Source organism: Labrus bergylta, chromosome 1 (genome assembly GCF_963930695.1).
Source record: "Labrus bergylta chromosome 1, fLabBer1.1, whole genome shotgun sequence".
NCBI lineage: Eukaryota > Metazoa > Chordata > Actinopteri > Labriformes > Labridae > Labrus > Labrus bergylta.
Genome location: NC_089195.1, coordinates 16,331,417 through 16,353,651, shown reverse-complemented (window position 1 = coordinate 16,353,651; position 22,235 = coordinate 16,331,417). Strand labels below are relative to the sequence as shown.

The 22,235-nt window shown below is 42.2% G+C and overlaps 2 protein-coding genes across 3 annotated transcripts; one reads left to right on the top strand and one right to left on the bottom strand.

Annotated features, from left to right (window-relative positions):
- Window positions 1-311: 311 nt before the first annotated feature.
- Window positions 312-4,177, top strand: tmem109 (transmembrane protein 109). The gene is made up of 3 exons (XM_020658766.3): window positions 312-649; window positions 2,429-2,531; window positions 2,666-4,177. The coding sequence occupies exons 1-3, from the start codon at window positions 437-439 to the stop codon at window positions 3,037-3,039; spliced, it is 690 nt and encodes a 229-aa protein (XP_020514422.2). The 5' UTR covers window positions 312-436; the 3' UTR covers window positions 3,040-4,177.
- Window positions 4,178-4,505: 328 nt separating this feature from the next.
- Window positions 4,506-22,105, bottom strand: wu:fc21g02. Of its 2 annotated transcripts, none has more exons than XM_020658762.3 (14): window positions 21,958-22,105; window positions 20,002-20,047; window positions 19,534-19,681; window positions 19,402-19,459; window positions 18,294-18,375; window positions 16,545-16,657; window positions 16,163-16,331; window positions 11,244-11,374; window positions 10,001-10,093; window positions 9,848-9,877; window positions 9,657-9,725; window positions 9,410-9,517; window positions 8,930-9,037; window positions 4,506-7,015 (listed from the first exon to the last, which is right to left on the bottom strand). In XM_020658762.3, exons 2-14 carry the CDS (start codon window positions 20,045-20,047, stop codon window positions 6,893-6,895), a joined length of 1,278 nt encoding a protein of 425 aa, XP_020514418.2. In that variant the 5' UTR covers window positions 21,958-22,105; the 3' UTR covers window positions 4,506-6,892. The 2 variants fall into 2 exon arrangements, with proteins under 2 accessions (XP_020514418.2, XP_065811040.1); XM_065954968.1 differs by lacking the exon at window positions 21,958-22,105 and adding an exon at window positions 21,658-21,830.
- Window positions 22,106-22,235: the final 130 nt, after the last annotated feature.

Sequence of the window (22,235 nt, the reverse complement as noted above, 5' to 3'; positions counted from 1 at the left end):
TAGTCTAATTGTTCTGTTTTTTTGGTTAAATTACTCATTATGATACTTTTTTGTGACGTAGGCTACTTCCGAGAGTTTGAGTTTTTTCGTTTCCTTTGCAGCAACTGTGTGGAGAAATCCCAGAAGCACCTGAAGGCACCACGTTAAATCTAAACTGAGTCAGCAGTACACTGTGATTGATTATTGATTAATGATCCGCTGTCTGTACAATGAAGTGTTCTGTGTCTCTGTCAGTGAGAAAAAGAAAACAAAGGAGGGGATAAATGAAACCCTTGCACACTGAGCCCTGTGGGGGGCGCTCCTGTCGTCTAGAGTTATTACTTAGTTTTTCCACATCCTGATTCCTGTTTCACGGTCGCTGTTTACCAGAGACTTTTTCACCGTTGTAGGTGTTTTTTTTCTGTAGCCTATTTTTTCTTATCCACCCTCCGTCAGAATGACCGTCCCCTCCCTTCAGACAGCTCTAGGCGGACTGTGTCTGCTCCTCTGCGGCGTCATGGGCTCCGTTTCCGGGGAGAAACAGTTCGAGAGCCGCTCAGGGTCCGGGATGATCCAGGAGCTCCGGAGCGCCTTTACGGAGCTGGCCGGGGAGGGAAGGTCTTACCTGGGGAGACTGGCCGGAGAGCAGACGGTCCAGTCTGTGCAGAAGGTGAGACACACGTGTTAAATAATAAAACACGTTGTGGGAGAGATGTTTTCATAAAGTTTAACCTCAGAAGGAGAGACACAAGGGGAAAGATGTTTTCATAAAGTTTAACTTCAGAAGGAGAGACACAAGGGGAAAGATGTTAAAAAAGTTTAACCTCAGAAGAGACACAAGGGGAAAGATGTTAAAAAAGTTTAACTTCAGGAGAGACACAAGGGGAAATGTTAAAAAAGTTTAATTTGTACCAACAGTTACACAGAGAACATGTGTATAATATAGATCATGGTTCGTGTATTAAATGTGAGACCAGGTTTTCAGTGACAATATTATAATCAACACACAGCTCTTCGATGTGAGCAGATTATGTCTTTATGAGCAGAAAGTGAACAAGGCAGTCCGTGACGTCACTTCCTGCTTTCATTCATTCATTAGTAAAACAGCCTGATGTGATCTCCCTCTAATTATCCAGCAGCTCTGTCTTTTATCACACAGCAGATATAAAACAATTTCTCCTCTCTAACCTTTTGTTCTATTTCAGATTATTTAGGAAATTAAAATGACTTGAATTAGTATGAAAAGTTTTGGAGTTGTTTCAGCTGTGAAACAGGCTCTCTTCAGAGAGACTCCATTAACAAACACAGACAGGAGCTGCTGTTCTCCTGCTGCATGAATCAGTTAGTAATTAGCAATTAGTGTGATTGTGTCATTTTGTGTTGAAGCGATCTTATGTTGGATCTAACCATTTAAAACTTCTACGACTAACAACTAGACCAGTCTGTCAACGATTAGCTCCTGTGTCCTGTGAGGTAAAATCACAGTTTTTATCAATGTAGTCTGGTGTGTTTGTAGAGAGTGATGTAACAGCTGTTTGTGGTTAAAGAATCATCTTCCTCTTTTACAAAAAGAGCCATCTCAGTGGGGAATCTTTTGTGTAATGCAGTGTCAGACACTCTGAGGCTATCCAGGACAAGAACAACAACTTTTAGTGGACACACATTGATCAATCAATGATCATGTTGCAAACATTACAGCCTGCAGGATGAGCACATCTACTGGAGACATCCAGAAACTTTTTATACCTCTCAGTCTTTAACTACCCAAAGTATTTGAATAGGACATGATGGTTGTAACATGATGGTTAAAAACCAGATGACTTGATCAATTAAAGGGATACTTCACCCGTTGAAACATCTGTACAACATAATCTGTATTGATATTACATATATTGTCATATATGTAGTAGAAATGTGAAATACATTTTAAAATTGGTGCCTTCTTGGCTGAGGCAGAAAGTGTCTTTTTGGCTCATGTGGATGAAAGACACCAAATCCCAGAATGCACAGCACAGCATGCCACTCCCACTAAGGTCCTCTATTTCAGAATCAGAAATACTTTATTAATCCCAGAGGGAAATTCAATCGTTACAGTTTCTCCAAAATACACAATATAGCAGTAGAAATATAGTAATAAAAACATTTACAGACATATTTACTTCAACACATACAGCCGTTTCCTCAACTGATTCAGAGATTTCTTCCAGAAGGAATTGGTATCTTGGAAATTCCTGGCAGAAAACAGACTATGTCTGTGTCCATAGGCAAACAGTAAGAGCACCGAGACTACCAGTCCGCCCCAGCTCGAGCCGGCCCCGGCTCCTCGTCCTTACTACCAGGTTTCTAATGATACAAAGCTTAATGCAAATGGGTGAAGTATCCCTTTAATGTATATGAATGAATATAATATACCTGTTTTTATATGTAACCCTCACACCCCCTGCTCCAGGCGTTCGCTCAGGTTCTGGCTGTGGTAGCACGAAGTTTTGCTGACGGTCTGAACATTCTCCTTGAGTATGTGTCACACCTGCTGCAGGCTGCTGGACTCGCAGGTAAACACCACCCGACCTGACAGGACAGTGTGAACTCTTAAAGGGACAGTACTGTGTTTTTGTAGTGGTAGTTTGAGGAACTGATCAAGTACAGAACATAACCCCTCCTTCTTTCACTCCTTCTGTATCCTCAGTGAACCTTTCTGTCAACACTGTGACTCCTGACGGTGTGATCTTTGTGGCTCAGTGGGTTTTCCTGGCTCTTATTGGCTACTGGCTGCTGTCCCTTGCTCTCCAATTGGTCGCTTCCACTGTAAGGCGGACTCTATGGCTGCTGAAAGTGGGCGTTGCTCTGAGCTGTTTCGGACTCATCCTCAGCGACCACAGCGCGAGTTCAGACACTACAGCTGTTCGATTGGCTGTGCTGGTGTTTGTCTGCGTCTTATTGGGCGTGGGGAGGGGGCGGGGCTCCGGGGCAGAGGATAAGGCTGCTCACCTGGAGGAGCAGGTGAGGATCCTGGAGAGGCGGCTGAGAGAGATGGAGGGGTGGAGGAGGACAGAGGAGTAATCTGAGGCGGATAGAAGCAAAATGTTTGATTAAACAGAACTCAGGTTTATTTCCAAAGTCTGATTAAACTTTGTTAATATAGATACAATTAAATCAAATTTAAACTGCATGTTTGGTTTTCAAACTTTAGTTTGATAAGAGCTTCCACACTCTGACCGTCCTTGTTTACATGAAGATACAGGATGGTAGATCTGTGTGTGGTTAGCGTAGCTTAGCATACGAGATACTGTCTATGAACAGACCCCGTCCCCTTAATGAATACAAAAAAAAGAAATGTTATCTTTTTGTCTGCTTGTCCAACCAGCAGTTGGTCTGCTCTGATTGGACGAATACCTCCAGGAAAGATAATATTTCATTATTTTGTTAAATCTGTTTGATTGTGTTTTTTGTCCTTTCATTAACATCCAAACTTGATTTCAGATCTGACTTTGCTTTATTTTCTGTAGTTCATGGTTGAAGTGTTTCTGTATGGCGGCTGTGGCTCAGTTGGCAGAGTCGGTCGTCTCTCAACCGGAAGGTCGAGGGTTCCATCCCCAGCTCCTGCAGCCACATGTCCGCTGTGTCCTTGGGCAAGACTTAAGCTCCCGCTGCTTCGTCAGCAACATATGAATGTGTATGAATGGGATTAGTTACTTCAGATGTTCACTTCAAATAGCAACATCTGCCAGACTAGAAAAGTGCTTTATAAGCTCAGGTCCATTTACTATCTTATATTAATCCAGTCAGATATAAATCATCAAAATGAACCCGCTGTGTGTATAACACACACGTCTTTGTTAACTCACATCCTTAAATCTGAAGCTTGATCCAAAGACAACTGGATCTTCAAAAAGATCTTTTTGAAGATCCATGATCCAGATCTTGAAGACATTTCACCTCTCCTTCGAAAGGCTTCTTAGCCTTGACCATGACCCGGATGACGGAGAACCAACACAGACATCATCCTTAAATTGTTTTGGGTTTTTTTTTTTGTAGTAAAATCCCTTTTTTTAAATTGTCAGAAAAACGCAGAGCTCTGACTGTGTCTCGTTAACTTTCACATCAGAAAAACAAAAATATTAAAGTTATATTTTGGGGGTTTTTATGTAAATGTTGAGGTTTTAATGATGTTACTATAAAATAAATCATGTTACAGGTATGATTCCATGTTTGTTCTGATTAATCAGTTTTGGTTTTGTTATCTGATGAGTCTGAGTAAATTTTACCCAGAATTCCTAGCTGCTCTGGTCATCAGTTACGTCGCTTTTTACTTTCAGTGAGGTTTTTTTTGTTTTTTTTGGTACTTCGCTCCTGGATATTTCCGTTTGATTTATACCCGATGTCTGAGTTATTAAAATTCTAAAATTTTTTAAAGTGTATTATTGGTTGATTCTTTTTGATAGCATGGTTATTATCAACATCATAATTCAAAGACATGTATCTGTTTAATACTTTGATAAATAAATGTAGAATGATAGAGGTTCAGCTCAGAGTGTAAAATAAAAAGCTTTATTGATGCTGTTTGAAGAGATAAATGAGAGGTAGGAACCCAAAGTGTATAAAGTCCACAGGTTGAGAAACACAGAGCATTTAGCTCTGCTCAAAGCATAACCATCACCTGCTCAGAGTGAAGATGATTGTTACAAACACACAGGTACACATCAAAACACACAGGTAACTGAAACATAAGATCTGAACATGTTCATGTTTCTACAGACTGAGGCACTGATCAGCAGCTTTAAAAAAAAAAAAAAAATCTACAGTAGGCAATACTGCCTGCCTCGCTTTGATTGGCTGATATGTCTCAGGTGTGACCAATGAGGAGGTTTGTAATCCAAACACGAGGTAGCTGCTGTTTAACACAAAGGCATGATCAGAGTTCTGCTGTAACACCAGGGGGCGCACTATGAGGAGAGATCAGAGACTGGCTACATCACCATGGTAACTTACTGTCTTTCACCTTACATCACGATGGTAACCGACTTTCTTTAACCTGATAACATCACCATGGTAGCAGAATCTTTTAAGCCTGACTACATCACCTTAGTAACAGACTCTCTCCAACATGACTCCATCACCATAGTAAAAGATTCTCTTTAACCTGGTGACATAACCATGGTAACAGTCTCTCTAACATGACATTTCCATGGTAACAGCAGAACTCTGATCATCATACTGCAGAAAGTCGAGTGTGTAAAAGTGTGTATAACAGTGTGTAACAGTAGCCCTTTTAGTCTGATCGAGGCTGATCCTCCGAGGTGTGATGGTGGCGTCAACATGGTCATCAGAGGTAGTAACACAGGTCATAACAGAGGTTTAACGGTGTGAGACTGGATTAATGTAACACATCAGAGCGGGCAGGGCTGAACAAACGTGTGACGTCTGAAGACGCGTTATTTGTTAGACCAACAATCATGGCTTTTTTAAACAATGTTTAGCTGTGTTAACTGCGGCACCAGTAACTAGTACCTTGTTAGGCAATAATAATAGAACCTTGAACCATGGAGTGTAAAAGTACAATGGTGGAGAGAGCAGAGTGAGAGAAGACTAAGGGGCGGGATGGTGGCAGAGTCAGAATGCCATGAGGGCAGAGTGTGGGCGGTTGGAGCTTTTGCAGAATCTGTGTCTAAAGGGCTACTGTTCTGTGTTGTTTGTGTGGCGTGTGTTTAAAGAGCACTTCAAGGTTAGATCTGACTGAGGGCAGAATGATTCCACAGCAATGTCATGTGACACACAGGTGAACACACACCTGACGTGTTAGCATGAATCCCTACATTTTTAGACTACAGAAGAAAAAAGTCTGATATAGACTGTTTACACATTGATAAATTATCAGAGCGCATATACTTATACATAGATAAATGATCATAAACTGTATCTATAAATGAAGGTACATTATCATAGAGTGTATATATAAGAACATGCAGGTAAAGTGACAATAACCTCCAGTTCTGCATTTTGGCCATTTTTGTTTTTTTCTGAGTCTTGTCTGACTGTGACCTTTGAGCAAACCTGAGGTCGTTCTCTTTAGTCTTTCTGTGATGTTCAGTTATTAATGAGCTCTCACTGACTATAGACAGATTAAACCTGACCACACAGCAATATATACATCATTAACATGGTGTGAGGAGGATTGAAGGTGTGTGTATAGGTGTGTGTAGAATGACGAATGTGTGAACGAATGATGGAGTCAATGTGAATGTTACAGGGCTTTCACACATGCAGAAAACTCCTGAAAGTCTCCTGATATTTCCAGGAGGAGCTGTATGTGTGAACGCAAACAGCCAAATTTTTCACTCGGACTTCACTTCCTAATGAGCTGATGTGAGAACGCAGAAGGATATAATCAGGGGCATTCAGCTCGAGCCATAATAATGAAACGACTACATTAAGATTTCTGTTCGTCAGTTTTTGTTGTCCTTCCCTTTTGTTGATATTGTAATTCTGTTGGACTACACGTTTTGTCACTCAGCTGAGTGTGTTAAAGACACACACAGATGCTTCTTTAAAAACATCAAAAAAAACTCAACCTGACACCTCATACTTCTTTAAAAAGCAAAAAGTTTCATACGAAGATCACAGAAGCTGATGGCTGCAGTCTGTAAAAATCACTTAAAAAACAATTTTTGTTAATGACTCGTCTTACACTATAATTAAACTGATCCTGGACCTGTTAAACATCTACTCATCAATTTTCTATTCCACATGCTAATGCGGATAACAAGGCTAACCAAACACCTCCTAAGCATCCCTCCCCCTGCATGGTTAAACACTGAGGCGCGCTCCTCCTGCACCATTGTGCATCCTGACATGATCACAGAGTGTCCACAGGGGGGGGACATCGCAGTCTGTGACATCACAGTCTGCAGCGTCTCTACAGGAAGTTGGTGGTGTTTTTCCCATCCTGGATCTGGAAAGTGGCAGCCCCGTCAGCGGGCAGAGCACTGGAGGAAGAGGGAGGGGGCACTGGAGCCTCAGGGAAGTGGGCGGAGTCAGCCTGAAGATGGGGCAAATGAAATACTGAGTTCACATTTCTCTACATACTAGGGCTGTAAGCATTAAGAAGTTAATTGCGACTAATAAATGTCTGAAATGAATGCATTCAGTTTCTGTAATAGCAATTAATCACGTTCTACTTTGTCCCTTTAAGGCACTGACACACCGAGCAGACGTCAAAGAACAAGTGGCGACAAACGCTGACTGTGGCATCGCCTCACAAGGCCTTTGTCTTGGCCAAAAAGTTGCATATATAACTCTCCATGCCAGCAGGCAGCGGTACTCAGTTGTTATGACATGAGGAGACCATTTCCACACCGCTGTCGGTCACCACTCATTAAAAGTAGCCTACTAATCGAGAATATTGTCGTAGAAAAGAAGAGGCGGAGGGAGTAAATAAGGAGAAACAGACAGCTGCTCTCACCAACAGCGCCGGCCGACGCCGAGTCAACTTGTCGAATCGGCCGAAAAAAGGCAAACGGGGGACGAAGGTTTAAAATGTGATTAATCGCGATTAACTTTTGAAATAAAGCGATTAAAAAAAAAGGTAAAAGTTTGATAGCCCTATTAAATACATACATTTTTAATCTGACACAAATGTTCTAGAATAAACTCTCCAGCAGTTTGTATACTTTTTATTATTTGTAAATAACACATTTTCATTAGAAGTTGGGACGTTGTGTAAAACCTTTAAAAAAACAGAATGTGATGAATTTAAAACATTAAACCCCAGATTTATTGAAAAAGTGCAAAGACGACACATCAAATATTGAAACTTTCAGAATTCAGTACAAAACTCAAGATTTGTTTGGACTTTTCTGTTGGTTTTTCCTCCTCTAGTTGCTTATTGCTCATGATAATATGGCTCTTTGTAGATATACAACAAAGAGTCAGGTCTTTTACCTGCTCTTTTGTGAAGTGTCCAGAGATAACATTCCTTATGAATTGGTGCTATACAATTAAAGATGTTTGAGGAGGAACTTCTCACCTGTAAATATTTAAAAAGTGTTTATGTCTGATTAATATTTTGAAGTATTTTAAACAAGTCTGTTGTGTTTCTTTCTTCTGTGTGAGTTATTGTGAGCATGTCGTCGGTCCTTTACTCGCCCAGCAGGGGAGAATATTTTCAGTTCAGTTTGGATAGAATCAGCTCGGCCTTGTTTTTATTTTCTGAGCTCGTCTTTCTATAGATGTCCTTAGTGATATTTATTCTTCTATATTGATCCGTCTGACTTCTGTTTCCTTTTTTATACACTTCAGCACTTCACAGATTTATGGAACATGAAATTAATTAATCACAGTTAAAAAACATAATGTTTGGGGTGTCAGTAGCATAGTGGTTAATGCGTGCGCTCCATGTACAGAGGCTGTAGTCCTCCAAGCGGCCCTGTCCGCGTCCTGTTTTTCTTGTAAGGGTTTAAATTTTATTCTCTCTTTTATTGCTTTATTTATTATAATTTTTTACAGTCCACTCTAGGTGTTTATATCAGTAAAACTTTCATTTAAAAACAGTGAAGTATGATTCATTTGTGTTGTTTTAACTCTGCTTAGTCCATCTTTACTTGTTCAGATCCTGTTTAATTTAATTTACTGAACATATAAATCTTAATATATTTGTAATGTAAACAGACACACACACACTGCACCAACAGCTGAGCTAACGGGAAGTCTGAGGTGATTAACGAGGAGCACTATCAAAGCTCTTTACTTCTAAAGTCTCTGGTCAATATAGACTACGTATCATCAAGAATCAGTTTACACATACCTTCATCAGAATCCGCCAGTCAGCTAAAGGTTGAGTTTTAATGCTCAAACATGAGCAAAGATCACAGGTAAACACACCTGTTCTCACACAGGTAAGCACAATCCTTTTCAGAATCCGGCCCTGAGTGTGTGTCTGTGTGTGTGTGTGTACCTGTGCTGCCTTGGTTAGCAGGGGGTCTGCAGGTGAGGAGGCCATATTCTGCATCTTCAGCTCCTCTGGTGGAGGAGAGCTGTACATGACTGGAGCTGGAGCATAGCCCTACACACAAACACATGTACATTTGAAGATTAACTATTTCCTACAAACCGATATCTGCATTCATGATCAGGAATTGTTCATTTTGTTTCCTGTTTGTAGTCTGAGTCTTATCAACCAATCAGATGTATGTAAATGTACAGATTTAGGCAGATACTAAATTTAATCTTTCTGAGAATCTTTGTTGTCTTTTTATATTATTATATTTAATGTCTTTATATTTAATACCTACCCTTTGCCAAAGGAGCGTCCTAGTACACTCATTTTCACAGGATAGTATTTGTATAACTGTAGTGACAATCTTCAAAATCACATTTTAAAGCCTCTAAAGGTCAAAGGTAAAACCTTGGGGGGGGGGGGGGGGGGGAGTCATACCATCGGAGCAGCAGGGCCTGGGGGATGCATACCCGGAGGCGGACCGTTCCACTGTGGACCAGCAGGGGGGTAGGCTGGATTCTGAGGAGGGTAGGCGGGGTTAAAACCCTGCAGAGGACCAATCAGGAAAAGGGGGGAGGGGAAGCTTAACATTACAACACATTTTTTATATATATATATATATATATATATATACACATGATATTTAATACAGTTTAATCATTCATTTATAAATAGAGCAGCTCACCTGGGAGGGAGGGGGGCCTTGCCACTGTCCTGGACCTACAGGCTGAGGAGGGGGGTACATTGTAGGACCCTGAACACACAGATAAATACATACACAAACACATCTTAGGTTAATCAATAAGTGATCTAATAATCAGATGATAACTGAATGATTGGATTAGCTCTGTGTGTGTAACAACTGTTTGTTTGTACCATGTTGGGGTCAGGGCCATGGTAGTACACCTGCTCACACACACACACACACACACACGCACACACACACAGAGACACAAACACAGAGTCAGGAATAAAAAGACATATTTTAAAATATTAAGATTGATTAGGTTGATGGTGTTGTGTTCTCACCCCTCCTGGAGGTCCAGAGCTATAGGGAGGAGCAGGACCAACAGGGCCGACAGGTCCAACGGGAGGGGGGGGATGGACCGCAACAGGGACGGCCTGGAGAGAGAGAGAGCGAGAGAGAGAGAGAGAGAGGAGGGAGAAGAGAAAGACACTCACTCACTTGCAAAGCTCTTAATGGTCAGGCACCATCTTATTCCTCTGGTTCGATGGTGTGGTCACCCCCACAAATATTAATATCAGCCTCACATCCGTTAACATTATTATAAATATTTGAGTGCTTAACTTAAGCCTTTATAATTGACATCATGAGTCCTTTCCATTGATAGTTGCTAATGTTAGTATCAGACTGATCAGTCTGTTATCATACTTAGCGGTTACTGCTAATACTGCACACACTGTTATCATTATTACTGGTAATGTAGCTATAAATCGGTTTTTGCTGCTCTGTTTGTCTCTCCCTTTATCCCTCTGTCAAACATCTACACTTTGACATCGTCTCTGAACTCCCACTGTTAGTACGAATTTTCATGAAATTCATTAATCTTGGTAACTTCGTGAAATGTATTATTCAAGTCTGCCTACCACGTGTTAACACTCCTACCTTTAGGTGTCTGAAGCTGTAACCTTATATGAGCGAAGCACCTAAGTAGTAGCAGATCTATATTTGGATAGGAGCCGACCATATGTTGTCAGCAACTGTTTGCTAGACAGAGAGTCTACAGTTGTTACGTATACAAATCAGTGTCATGTCATCTTCATTGTTTATGGTGATGCACCCAAATGGAAAGGAATTTGTGGGTTGCACCTTTTTGACAGAATATAAGCAGCACTGTGAACACTGTTACTTTGTCAGCACTTTGTCAGTCAAGTGATTTGGAAGCGTGCTTGTTTGATGAAGTTGTCTGACCTCGGCCGATTAAATGGTGTTATAATCTCCAGTCTGTTTCACGATTTCTTCATTGGATTTATACAAACAGAAACAACCCCCACCTAACACCCACTCTGCTCTCACTTTTCAAGTTTCTAATCAGCCAATGAGAACAGAACAATGCAGCGCCCTGAAAAAAAGTCTGGGCTGAATATAGTTTCATGTTTATACGGCTGGATTCAGTTACCAAGGAGTCATCCAGCGCCAGACAAGAGCCAACAGATTCAGAGTACACTGTGAAGGTGTGTGCATGTTGTGTGAGTGTGATGCTAGGTGTAAATGTTGTGGATTGTGTGTGTAGCGGGTGTGTGTTTGTACCTGCAGCGTGTTTGCTGTGTTTTGTTTCTGCTTGAAGATCTTCTTGCGGCAGCAGCAGCAGATCCCTGCAGGGATCCCGAGCAGCAGCAGCAGAGCCATGAGAGGGTTCCCCTCTGAGTACTCATGGCGAGCTGTAAGGAACACATTACATGGTTTAAGATTCCATTGTAAATGAAGGGTTATGATTGAATGAGAGAGGGCGCTCGATAAAACATGAGCCAACCTGAGCAGAATTGAAGATTTTCTGACGGTCGGGATGGTTAATGTTAAGAATGAAACAAGTCACAACAACTAAACAAACAGCGTGCTTCTTCACGTAAAGGAATGCGGAAAAGGGGCTCTTAGTTCATTCTGAGCGTTTTAGGTATTAGACCACAACCTAAACATTTCCTGTCAGTCAAGTTGTTTGAACATCCTCTGCGTGTTGATCTCTAAAAACAAACCTGATCTGACTTTACCAGTCGGAGAACATGTGGGGACACTACAGATCAGAACTCATATTTCAGTCCTCACAGTTACATTCTGATCAGTGTTGAATAGTTTAAAGGGCTAAATTAAGTAATGACGTTTCCAATGTACCTTTCCAGCATTAGAGATCTCTTTAATGTATTTGATTTTATTGATAGTCTCTTTTAGTGGTCCGCAGTACTGGACCATACCGGCCTACTTTCACCCCCACTAACCTGCAGAACGCCAAACTTGCCAAAAAAAGTGAGGCAAAACCTTCAGGTGTCACTGTTGGTCACCTGTCAAGACTAAAGGACTGTCTCACTGTGAAGACTAAACCAGTGTCTCACTGTGAAGACTAAACCAGTGTCTCAGCTGTGAAGACTAAACCAGTGTCTCGCTGTGAAGACTAAACCAGTGTCTCACCTGTGAAGACTAAACAAGTTTAACCACTTCTGAACACTGGGACACAGACAGGTGAGACAAACGAGAAGGAAGATCCTGCAAGATCTGCGAATTCGTCAACTTACCCGTCGTCAACGCCACATGCATACCCCCTTCATTCACTTCAGCATCTGCAACACCAGTCCTGTCACAAGACACACGGAGCGGCGAGTTCAGCCCCGGACAGCGCCATACCTGCTCCCTCAGTCACACACGGTGAAGTGATTTCAGCACTGGACAGCGCAACAGATGAAACACGCTCATTACCCGCTACAGCCTTAAACTCCACCTCTCGCTGTGCCTGACCTCTGTCAAAATATGGCTTCAGCATATTGACATGGCATAAACGACATCTGCATCTACGATCTGGAGTAGCTACAAGGTAATCTCTACCACCAACCTTTTCCTGTACTAAATAAGGCCCACTAAAGCTTGCCTGCGAGCTAGAACCAGGAATCGGCAACAACAACAACACTTTATCACCAGGAGAAAACTTTCTGCTTCTCGCATGCTTGTCATACCAGACCTTCATCCTCATCCTCGCCTGTGCTGAAGCAAGGTTTCCCTGAGCAATTTCACAAGCATGACGTAGCTTAAATCTGAATTTACTCACATAATCCAGAAGATTCTGCTCTGTGCCTTCTGACAACCACGTCTCCTTCAAGAGCATCAAAGGACCACGCACAGAGTGAGCAAATACCAGCTCCAATGGACTGAATCCCAGCACCACCTCTCTTATGGCAAACAGCTGCATGTGAACCCCCTCATCCCAGTCCTTCTCAAACTCAAGGCAAAATGTTCGCAACATTGTCTTCAACGTCTGGTGAAAACGTTCCAGCGCCCCCTGACTCTCCGGATGAAATGCACTTGAATGACAGTGTTTTATTTTCAACTGCTTCATCACCTGGGAAAACACACGCGACATAAAGGCCGAGCCTTGGTCCGATTGCACCACTTTAGGCAGGCCGAACAATGAAAAAAAATGTAGTCAGAGCCTTTACAACACACTTCAGGAAAGCGAGTCGATGCGCACATCACTGTCAACAAGAACTTATTTCCAGCCTTCGTACGAGGAAGGGGACCCACACAGTCAACCAAGACGCGTTCAAATGGCTCACGCAACACTGGAATTGGATACAGCGGAGCAGGTGGAATAATCTGATTGGGTTTCCCAGCTACCTGACATGTGTGACATGATTTACAATGACGTGTGACATCCCTCTTTAACCCAGGCCAAACAAAAAATGCCGCAATATGCGATCATATGTATATACCCATTATACCCAAATGCCCAGCAAAGGGATTATCATGTGCCAAAGACAATGACTCACCTTTCTCCTCAGCTACAGCAGCTTCAAACAAATGAGATAAAGCGACATCCTTCCTCTGCTCGGTTACTAACTGTTCATGAGACAAAGACATTTATCCCATACTAGAGTCCACTTTTGCAGACTCACCGGCACTCAGCTCTTCTCCTCCAATAACATCTGAAGCCAATGAGCCACTGTCATCAGGACGAAACAGAACACTGTCACTTAAATCAAGTTCCTCCTCAAGTTGCTTATGACAGGAACGAGTAACAGTGCAAGCTGTAAAAACCTTAGAAAATCTCTGAGCCAACTCATCAGGAGTCTGTCGTATTGGGATCGGCGTTACCTCAGGTGTCACTAACACCTTTCCTTTAGCAAAGTCATTTCCCATCACAAAGGCCACCCCCTTAATCGGGAAGCCAGGATGAACTCCAACGGACACTTCACCTGATACCAGATCAGATTCCACCATGATTTTATGCAAAGGCACACCTATGCCCTCCATGCCAAAGCCGACGACAGGGACATCTGAGCCCACAGCAGACTCACTACTGAATGGTAAAACTCCCTCCAGAATAAAAGACTGCGAGGCAGCGGTGTCATGAAGCATTTTCACAGGGACCTTCAGATTCTTACCAGGTAACGAAACAACACCATCCATAGTAAAGGGACCAAAGTCCTCCAGATCACTACACATGTCCTCATCTCTCACAAATCTATGCAGTTTCTCAACCAAGGTGTTAACTAAGAACACACGCTTCGCATTTTCAACACAGGACAACTTGCCACAATATGCCCCATTTTCTTACAATAGAAACACATGAAAGATTATTTTCCTTTTGAATCATCCTTGTTATTTCCAAGCTCTGAATGAAGAGAACGTTTAGCAACATCAGAAACTGTTGACAAACCGTTCAACAAACACGGGTTTGTGCGTCAGGACATATTCATCCACCATGACAGCAGCCTTAGACACATCTGATACCTTGTTCTCATTTAAATGTATTGCTACCTTCTCTGGGAGACAGTTTTTAAAATCCTCCAAAAGTACCATCTGCTTAAGCTGTTCAAAATCCTTCACTTCATTCGAAGAACACCAGCGATTCAAATAACGTCTCTTTGTCACGAGCAAATTCAACATATGTCTAATAATTTGGTTTCCTTAACCCACAAAATTTCTGGCGGTATGCTTCTGGCACTAGCTCAGAAGCCCTGAGCACTCTTGCTGTCCTCCGCTGACAACGACGAGCAAACCTTCTGCGCCTTACCAACCAAAACACATTGCAATAACACAGACCACACATTTCTCGTCCACTTCAGCGTCGTAGCCACTCGTTCAAAAATGACAAAGTATCTGTCTACATCTTTATCATTAAACTGAGGAACCAAACGGATGTTTCTACTTACATTGAAATCTGCGGACCTGGAAGGGACATGAGACACAGCACCAAGCTCTAACTCGCGAATCTCAAGTGTTTTAGACTCCAACTTGCTCGCATACTTCAACTCTTTCTCTTTTTAAAGCAATGTGCTGTAATTCTACCTCTAGTTCTTTAAGTCTCACTGTGTCAACCAAACCTTGTTTCAATTGCTCGGGAGTTGTCGGAGCGCTCCGCAATGGCATCAAAACACCCTTCTCAATTAAAGCAACACACAACTCCTCTTTAACAATATGCTTTTTTACTTTTACTTTTGCTTTGAGACAGTTACATTATAGTGTTCAGCGATTAACAATAAATTGTCCTTCGTACAGTGATCCAGTACTTCCGAGGTAGGAGATTCAACAAAGTCTGAAAGTCTAAATTCCATTCTGAGGACAGAAAAACGTCACACACACCTTGTCCACGAGTTTCAATCTTATAGCCAGAAGGCAACTACAAAACCCTGAATACAAAATTACCGCAAACAGCCACAAGCTCTACCAAAAACATCCAAAAACTGTGCCAACAAAGTCACCAAAATTCAAAAGGCTTGACATCAAAAGGAATTAACAAACTTTTTAGATAACCCAAATGCCAACTAGGGCACAAATCGAAAAAGTCACTATCAATAAGGACGAGCCCCCAATTATGTTACGACCCCTAAAGTAATTACTCGTTTTTACCGGGAGTCGAACATAAATCAATCAGAAATTAAATCATTTCAAAGAAAACGTTTATTTTTACAATCGAACAACGAAACAACAAAACTATGAGCTGAAAACCTGGGGTACAAAACAAAACCAAAAAGAAAGGTCAGCCACCCAAACCAGCCCACACAGGGCCGTCGGACCGGGCACTCACCCTCTACCACCAAAACCACAGGATCCCTTAAAACAATGAACAAAAGCCGCGCTAAAGGGATAAACACTCTACCAGGTTAGTTAGACAACATTGATACTGGATAGACATTCTGTCATGACTCTCATGACAGAGCCAAGGAGAGAGAGACATGCGAGCCGGGCAGTTCCTGCCTTCTTATTTGCACCGTCCTCAATCACCCCCAACCATACACACCCTCGGGGAAGACAAAAGCAATTAGTCGACAGGTTACAAACAGTTACACATTACAACCAGCAGAGGGCGACAAAACAACATACAACGTAACACGTGTGAAGACTAAACGAGTGTCTCACCTGTGAAGACTAAACGAGTGTCTCACCTGTGAAGACTAAACGAGTGTCTCACCTGTGAAGACTAAACGAGTGTCTCACCTGTGAAGATTAAACGAGTGTCTCACCTGTCAGCTCCATCCTGGTGACAGACACCAGCCGGTCTCTGCGGTCCCTCAGATAATAGTGACCTTCATCGCTGACGTTCACGTTCAGAATCTCGATTTTCATTGAGTGAGTCTGAACACGGTCCCAGTAGTCTGGTAGGTCCTGAGAGACCCGAGCCCCCTCCCTCACCTGAGGAGACACATCATGTCAGAGGATCACACCTGTACATCTGAGCCACGGATGGAATATAACAAATGACGCATCCCCACCTTGTCTCTATCACTCACCCATCCATCAATCAGTTATCCATCCATAAATCAACTCTACATCAACCAATCTATCATTCATTCATTGCTCCATTGACCCCTCCCTCATTTGAAATCTCCCCCACTGTAATCTCACCAGAGTGACATTGACGGCCCCACTGAACTTCAGGAAGCTGTCTGCGAGGTCGAGTCCCTCCAGAGGGATGTACAGACTCTCTCCTGCCACACACTTCGGGTAGTTGTATCGCGCTACAAGACAACATGTCATATTATAACATGTTACATACATGGAGTATAGTGTTATGTAATACACTATATATATATATATATATTATATTATATGCGTTTTGTTAACATGTTTAAAATGTTATGTTATATAGACCCTGCAAGTGTTTTTTTAGTGGGCGTGGCCTAGCTGGAGGGAAAACAATCTTCCAATTACATTAGCCAAGCTAGCTAGCAAGTTGTTTTTGGCTTGCTTCCAACAAGGGCTGAAGATAATCTGAGTCTCTGAACATATATATGAAGTCACTTTCTCTCTGGCTCTGAGAGTGTTACTGGTTTCAATAAACACTGACTGACAGGAGCAGACTTGCCGACTGGCTCGCTCAAAGGTTGAATGGCCGCCACCGAGGTCCTGAGATGCCTATAACTATGTCGAGCAGCCATGGCTGTTAACAGGACCTAAATTACCACGATACACAACAAATTTTTTGCCAGCTGCAAGGACAGAAGACAGCCATGTACAAGGCTTGGGTCATTGTCAATAGCGCAAACTACTACATCATGATGGCAAATTGCACTTGCATGGCTGGTTATGTAGTAAGGGGCGTGGCCATACTTTTATAACTGGGGCGGCCGACCTTGGGCACTGACTTATGCAGGGGTGGCCTGAAGTTTGTGGACACGCACACGCAAATGGATTTCATTTTTTAACCCTTTCCAAAGATGTGCAATGTAACAATTTAGAGTACTTTTTGCATGCAAACTCTTGAGCTGTCTAAGTTGCAAAAATACATTCATTGGCAAGTAAGGCCATTGCAAGTAAGACCGTGAGACCGAAGGAAAGTGTTTATTTACAACTGACAGTACTCCCATTAACCTGTTGAACAGCCAGAATAGTTGATTTGTACTTAAATCCCGCCTTTGACTCGGCAAAAAGCCAATCATAGATTTGGATTTTGGGGTGGCATCTGTGATGGCCAATAAGATTTCAAGGGGGGCTCAAGCCACCCCAGGCCAACCCTCTGGACACAACCCTGTATGCAGTGAACCTACAGCCTATATTTAAAAGTGGTTGTCAATCTAACTTTTTGTATTAGAAGGATTATTTTTGACATTATTTGATAGGACAGTGGATAGAAATCAGTAGAGGTAGAGAGAGAGAGAGAGAGAGAGAGAGAGTAGGTAATCTGGCATGCCCTAAAGGATCCACAGGTCAGACTTGAACATGGGACGACTAGCTGTTAGCCATCATACATGGGGCACAACCTAACTGCAAGGCCATCCACGCCCATGATTTTTTTTATACTCATGTTATCATATGTTGTATACACCAAAATAAATGTTACGATATATGATATGATATAGATGTTTTATGAAGGTCTTTTCACGTTATGTGTTATATAGATGTTATATGAATGTTAATATGTTACGCAACATGTTATGAATCACATTAAGTGTGTTTTATATTTATGTCAGCTCAAACTCATTGTATATGAATACAGCTGACTGTGTTTATAAGGCAGATCTCTCATGAACATGTTATCATCACACTTACACATCTGTTTAGTTCAAACTGAAACTTTGAGAGTTAAGAACAGCTTAGGGGGGAAAAAAACTGTTAGCATCACAGCTAAAAAAAAAAGGTGCTAAGCTAACTCACGCTTGATGACCACTTTAACAATGGAGACCTCCTTGTTCCAGTAGTCTCTCTGTGTGTACGTCCCCTGGTCCTCATAGGTCACCTGATAGAGACACACACATACGCAGGGCGGGATGCTGAAAAGGATTGTGCAGATTTTGTGCACACTAAACTTTACAAATGAATCAAAGAGACCCCATCTAATCCATAAAACACACACACAGGGTTTAATGAGACATTATGCAGTCACTTGGGGAAAAAACAAAATCGGCTTCATTGTCAAAACTGTCTAATACACAAACACTGGCGTTAACGATCACTCACAGTTAGAGTGAAAAAAAACTGACTGTCTGCTGGGAGTTGGTGGAAACTGCGCCGCAGTATTTATAAAAGACATCACACTCAAATTGTCTGGTGATTAGGAAAACAATTCTGAGAGTTTCTAAACGGAAATGATTCAAAGGCACAGCAGTGTCTCCCTGTAGTCACAGTGATGGAAAAGAACAACACTGCTGAGGCTTATGGTGGCCTAAAGGGACAAAATAGCATGTGATAAATGCAATTTAAAGATGAATGCATTCATTTCAGACCTTGGGCAGAGTCCAAACAGCACTTTTTAGGAACTCTTAATCTATTCAGATCCAAGGTGGTTCACAGCCAGCAAAACAAAATCATCCTGGCTCAGAGTCTTAAGTTTAATGGCGAGGAAGTTTAATAGTTCATCTTCCACTATAAGTTTACCATCAGTAGCCGTGTATATCTCTGGTTAATCTGAGATTTACTTAGTGCTGCTGCACCTCCACCGTCACCCTCCTGTTACTTTGAGTTGTCCTTTTTTGCCCCATTCAGGGAGGATGCTTTGTATAAACGGAGAAAGTCATATCACATTTTGAGAGTCTGGCCTCAAAATAAAGTGTAAAAAGTTTCCCCTCCCCTCCTAGCTCATCATCTTTATGTGGACAGAATGGAGCTCTGTCAGCATGAGAGTGCAGCTCCAGGCAGAGGAAGGTGCTGATAGCTTTTCTTCACGTTCAGACGCAAAATAAGAGCCAACTGCACGATGGAGCAGGACGATTCCCCTCTCAGTATTATGACATTTTCCCAATCACAACCAAACACTGAGCCTTACCTTCTCGAGGTACCAGCGGCGGTCAGTTCCTGTCCCTGACACTCGGCCTCTGGAGGCCCTGTAGAGGACAACAGATTCTGTAAGCATGGTAACAAAACCTCACCATAAGCCCCTCCTCTCAGTGTAGCTCACCTGGCGTGGCCCCTCTCCCAGTACAGAAAGATCTTATTGGGCTCATCAGCGGGCGTGAACTCAAGCTTATCGACACTCTTTGGCAGGTAGATCTTCAGCTGTCGACCGTGACTCAAGTTCTCATATAGTTCGTGGACGGTGTACGACTCTGAGACAACACGACAACAACAGCTGATGAACAGTTTGATAAACAACAAACACTCTTTACACTCAGGTGTGGAGTGATAGTTTATAGTGTTAAAAGACGTGACCATGAGTATCCATCATGTTTATTAACGTTAATTTCAAGGCTGTTTCCTGATTGGACCACAAATAAAAAAACATTACTGTCATCAGTGTGTGTTTATCAGTGAGTATGACCTGACACCTTTCATCACAAGCAGACGTATTTAAATTATGTAATATTTCTTAAAAGTTGATTTGTCTCCTGACTGTCAGGATAGGTAATAGAGCGATGATTTTACTCACCTACAGAGAGAGCCGCACAGAGCAGGAGCGCACACCACCACATCATCTGAACACACAGAGAGAAGGACAGATTTGATCATAGCATCACTGTGTCCTCATGCTCGCTGACATTAAAGGATAAACAACTGTGTAAGTGTTTGTGAACTGAGGAGACCGGTTTGTGTCATTCTCCTTATAGGACCTCAGTTGTTCAACAGTTCAGGGTCTCCTTCCTCTTGTTTTATGCAACATAATTCTACACGTATAGTTTTAAAGGGTGACAGAACAGGACTGCAGGAAGGCCAGTTTATCAGCCAGACCTTTAACCACGGAGACATGCTGTTGTTGCACCGGCAGAATGTGGTTTGGAAAGTGATTTCTCCTGGTCTCTCTTCATCTGACACTGGCTCTGAGATTGAACCTGAGAATGATAAAGAGATCATTCTCATTCGCAAAAAACGCCGGCTGCTGTTCCCGTGGTTGTTGATAAACTATTCAAATTCATTAGAATTTAATGTTTGTGTCCTGAAGTTTATTATACCTTTCACAACATTACAGATCCATTTATTCTTATATTTGATATTGGTTATTGAAATGATATGCAAATAATTCGTAAACAGTCAAAATGACCGCTATGGCCTTTCTAGTAGTGATAGAATGCTGGTCGTTCTAGTGTTAAACTTAAATGTTTACTGAGGGAATAAATCAACATCTGAGACTCCATCACACACCCAGCACTTATTATTGTATTCACACTATAAGGGTTGTAACAATACCAAGATGTTTAACTTTGGTATGAATGTAGTAAAAATCAAAGATTAGTGATGCACCGACGCATTGGTTCATCTGCAAATCACTCTCTGGTTCACATCTTCACATTTGTGCTCAAACTGAAAGACTCTTCCATCACACCTAAAATATGTAAGTGTATAATTAAATGCAAACTCTCATCTGTTCTGCAGTTTCCTAGATTATTTTCTTGTTTTATTTCTGTATTTTAATTGGTGTAAACTTCCGTGTGTGTAACTGTGTTTATAAATCCGGTTCTGATTTCAATCTGGGACTGACCCGCGACCCTGGAGGAAGATTTCTCCCTCAGCCTCGAAAGAGGGAGGGTCTTTCTGTGGTGGTCATATTCCCGACAGTTCCTGAAAGCCTCGCTGGTCCCCGCCCTAAAAAGGAAGGGATGGGAGGGGGGGAATGCCACTCCCTGTGAACGCTACCCTAAGAAAGGCACGAAGAAGACAAAAGAGGGCGAATTCCAGCCTGTTTTTGTTTTTTATGGGTTTAACCCCCCCCCCCCCAAAAAAACAAAAAAACCTTTTTGATAAAATTATGTAAAAATGAGGGCGTGGGATATGTCCACGGGCACAGCGCAGAGGGGCGGGGCTACAACCACAGACAGTGTGTGTATTTGATTCATAAGAATGTCTCAAACCGAGACATTACAGAAACATCGGTATTGTATTTATCCTAATTTGACTCCGACTACGAAGTTTAGAGCCCCCGTGTGTGTGTGTTTAATACAGATAGGCTGCAGCACAGACAGAGATAACACACATTCAGAGATAACACACACTCAGAGATAACACACACTCAGAGATAACACAGATGTACACACACGCACCGGAACGTGATAAAAAATAATCGATGATGATTTCTGTGGGTGTGCATTACCGCTGAGTACCGATCATTAAACCGACTGATCGGTCATCCGTGTGTTTAATCATCAGATCTTCTCCGTTTCCTACGCTTCTACCAGTTTATCAGAAGAGACTTGAACGCCTCACAGAGCTGCTCTTTAAAAAGCCCCCAGGCTGAGAGCACACAGAGCTATTAATTACAGCGAGCGGAACAAAACTTCTCTCTCACACACACACACACACACACACACACACACACACACACACACACACACACTGTAAACATAAAAACAGACCCTCCCCACTGTGCAAAAAAAACATGTTTCTCTCTTACCGTCTCATGCAGTTCTATTCGGTCTGTTCAAAGCTCGCCACACACAGTCTGGTCAGTGTGTCATTGCTGCATCACACACACTAACAAACACACGGTGCAGGAGATATGTGCTGGAGATGATGGTGGGGGTACGGCCAACAAGTGATGCATTATGTGGCATCGGAAATATGATAACTCTCCATGAAAGTCATATCGGACTTTTTCCGAATGAATGAAAAGATCTTAAGTAGCAGGGAGTGATGGAGCAGCGTTTAAGAAAAACTACGAAGATAACGAGT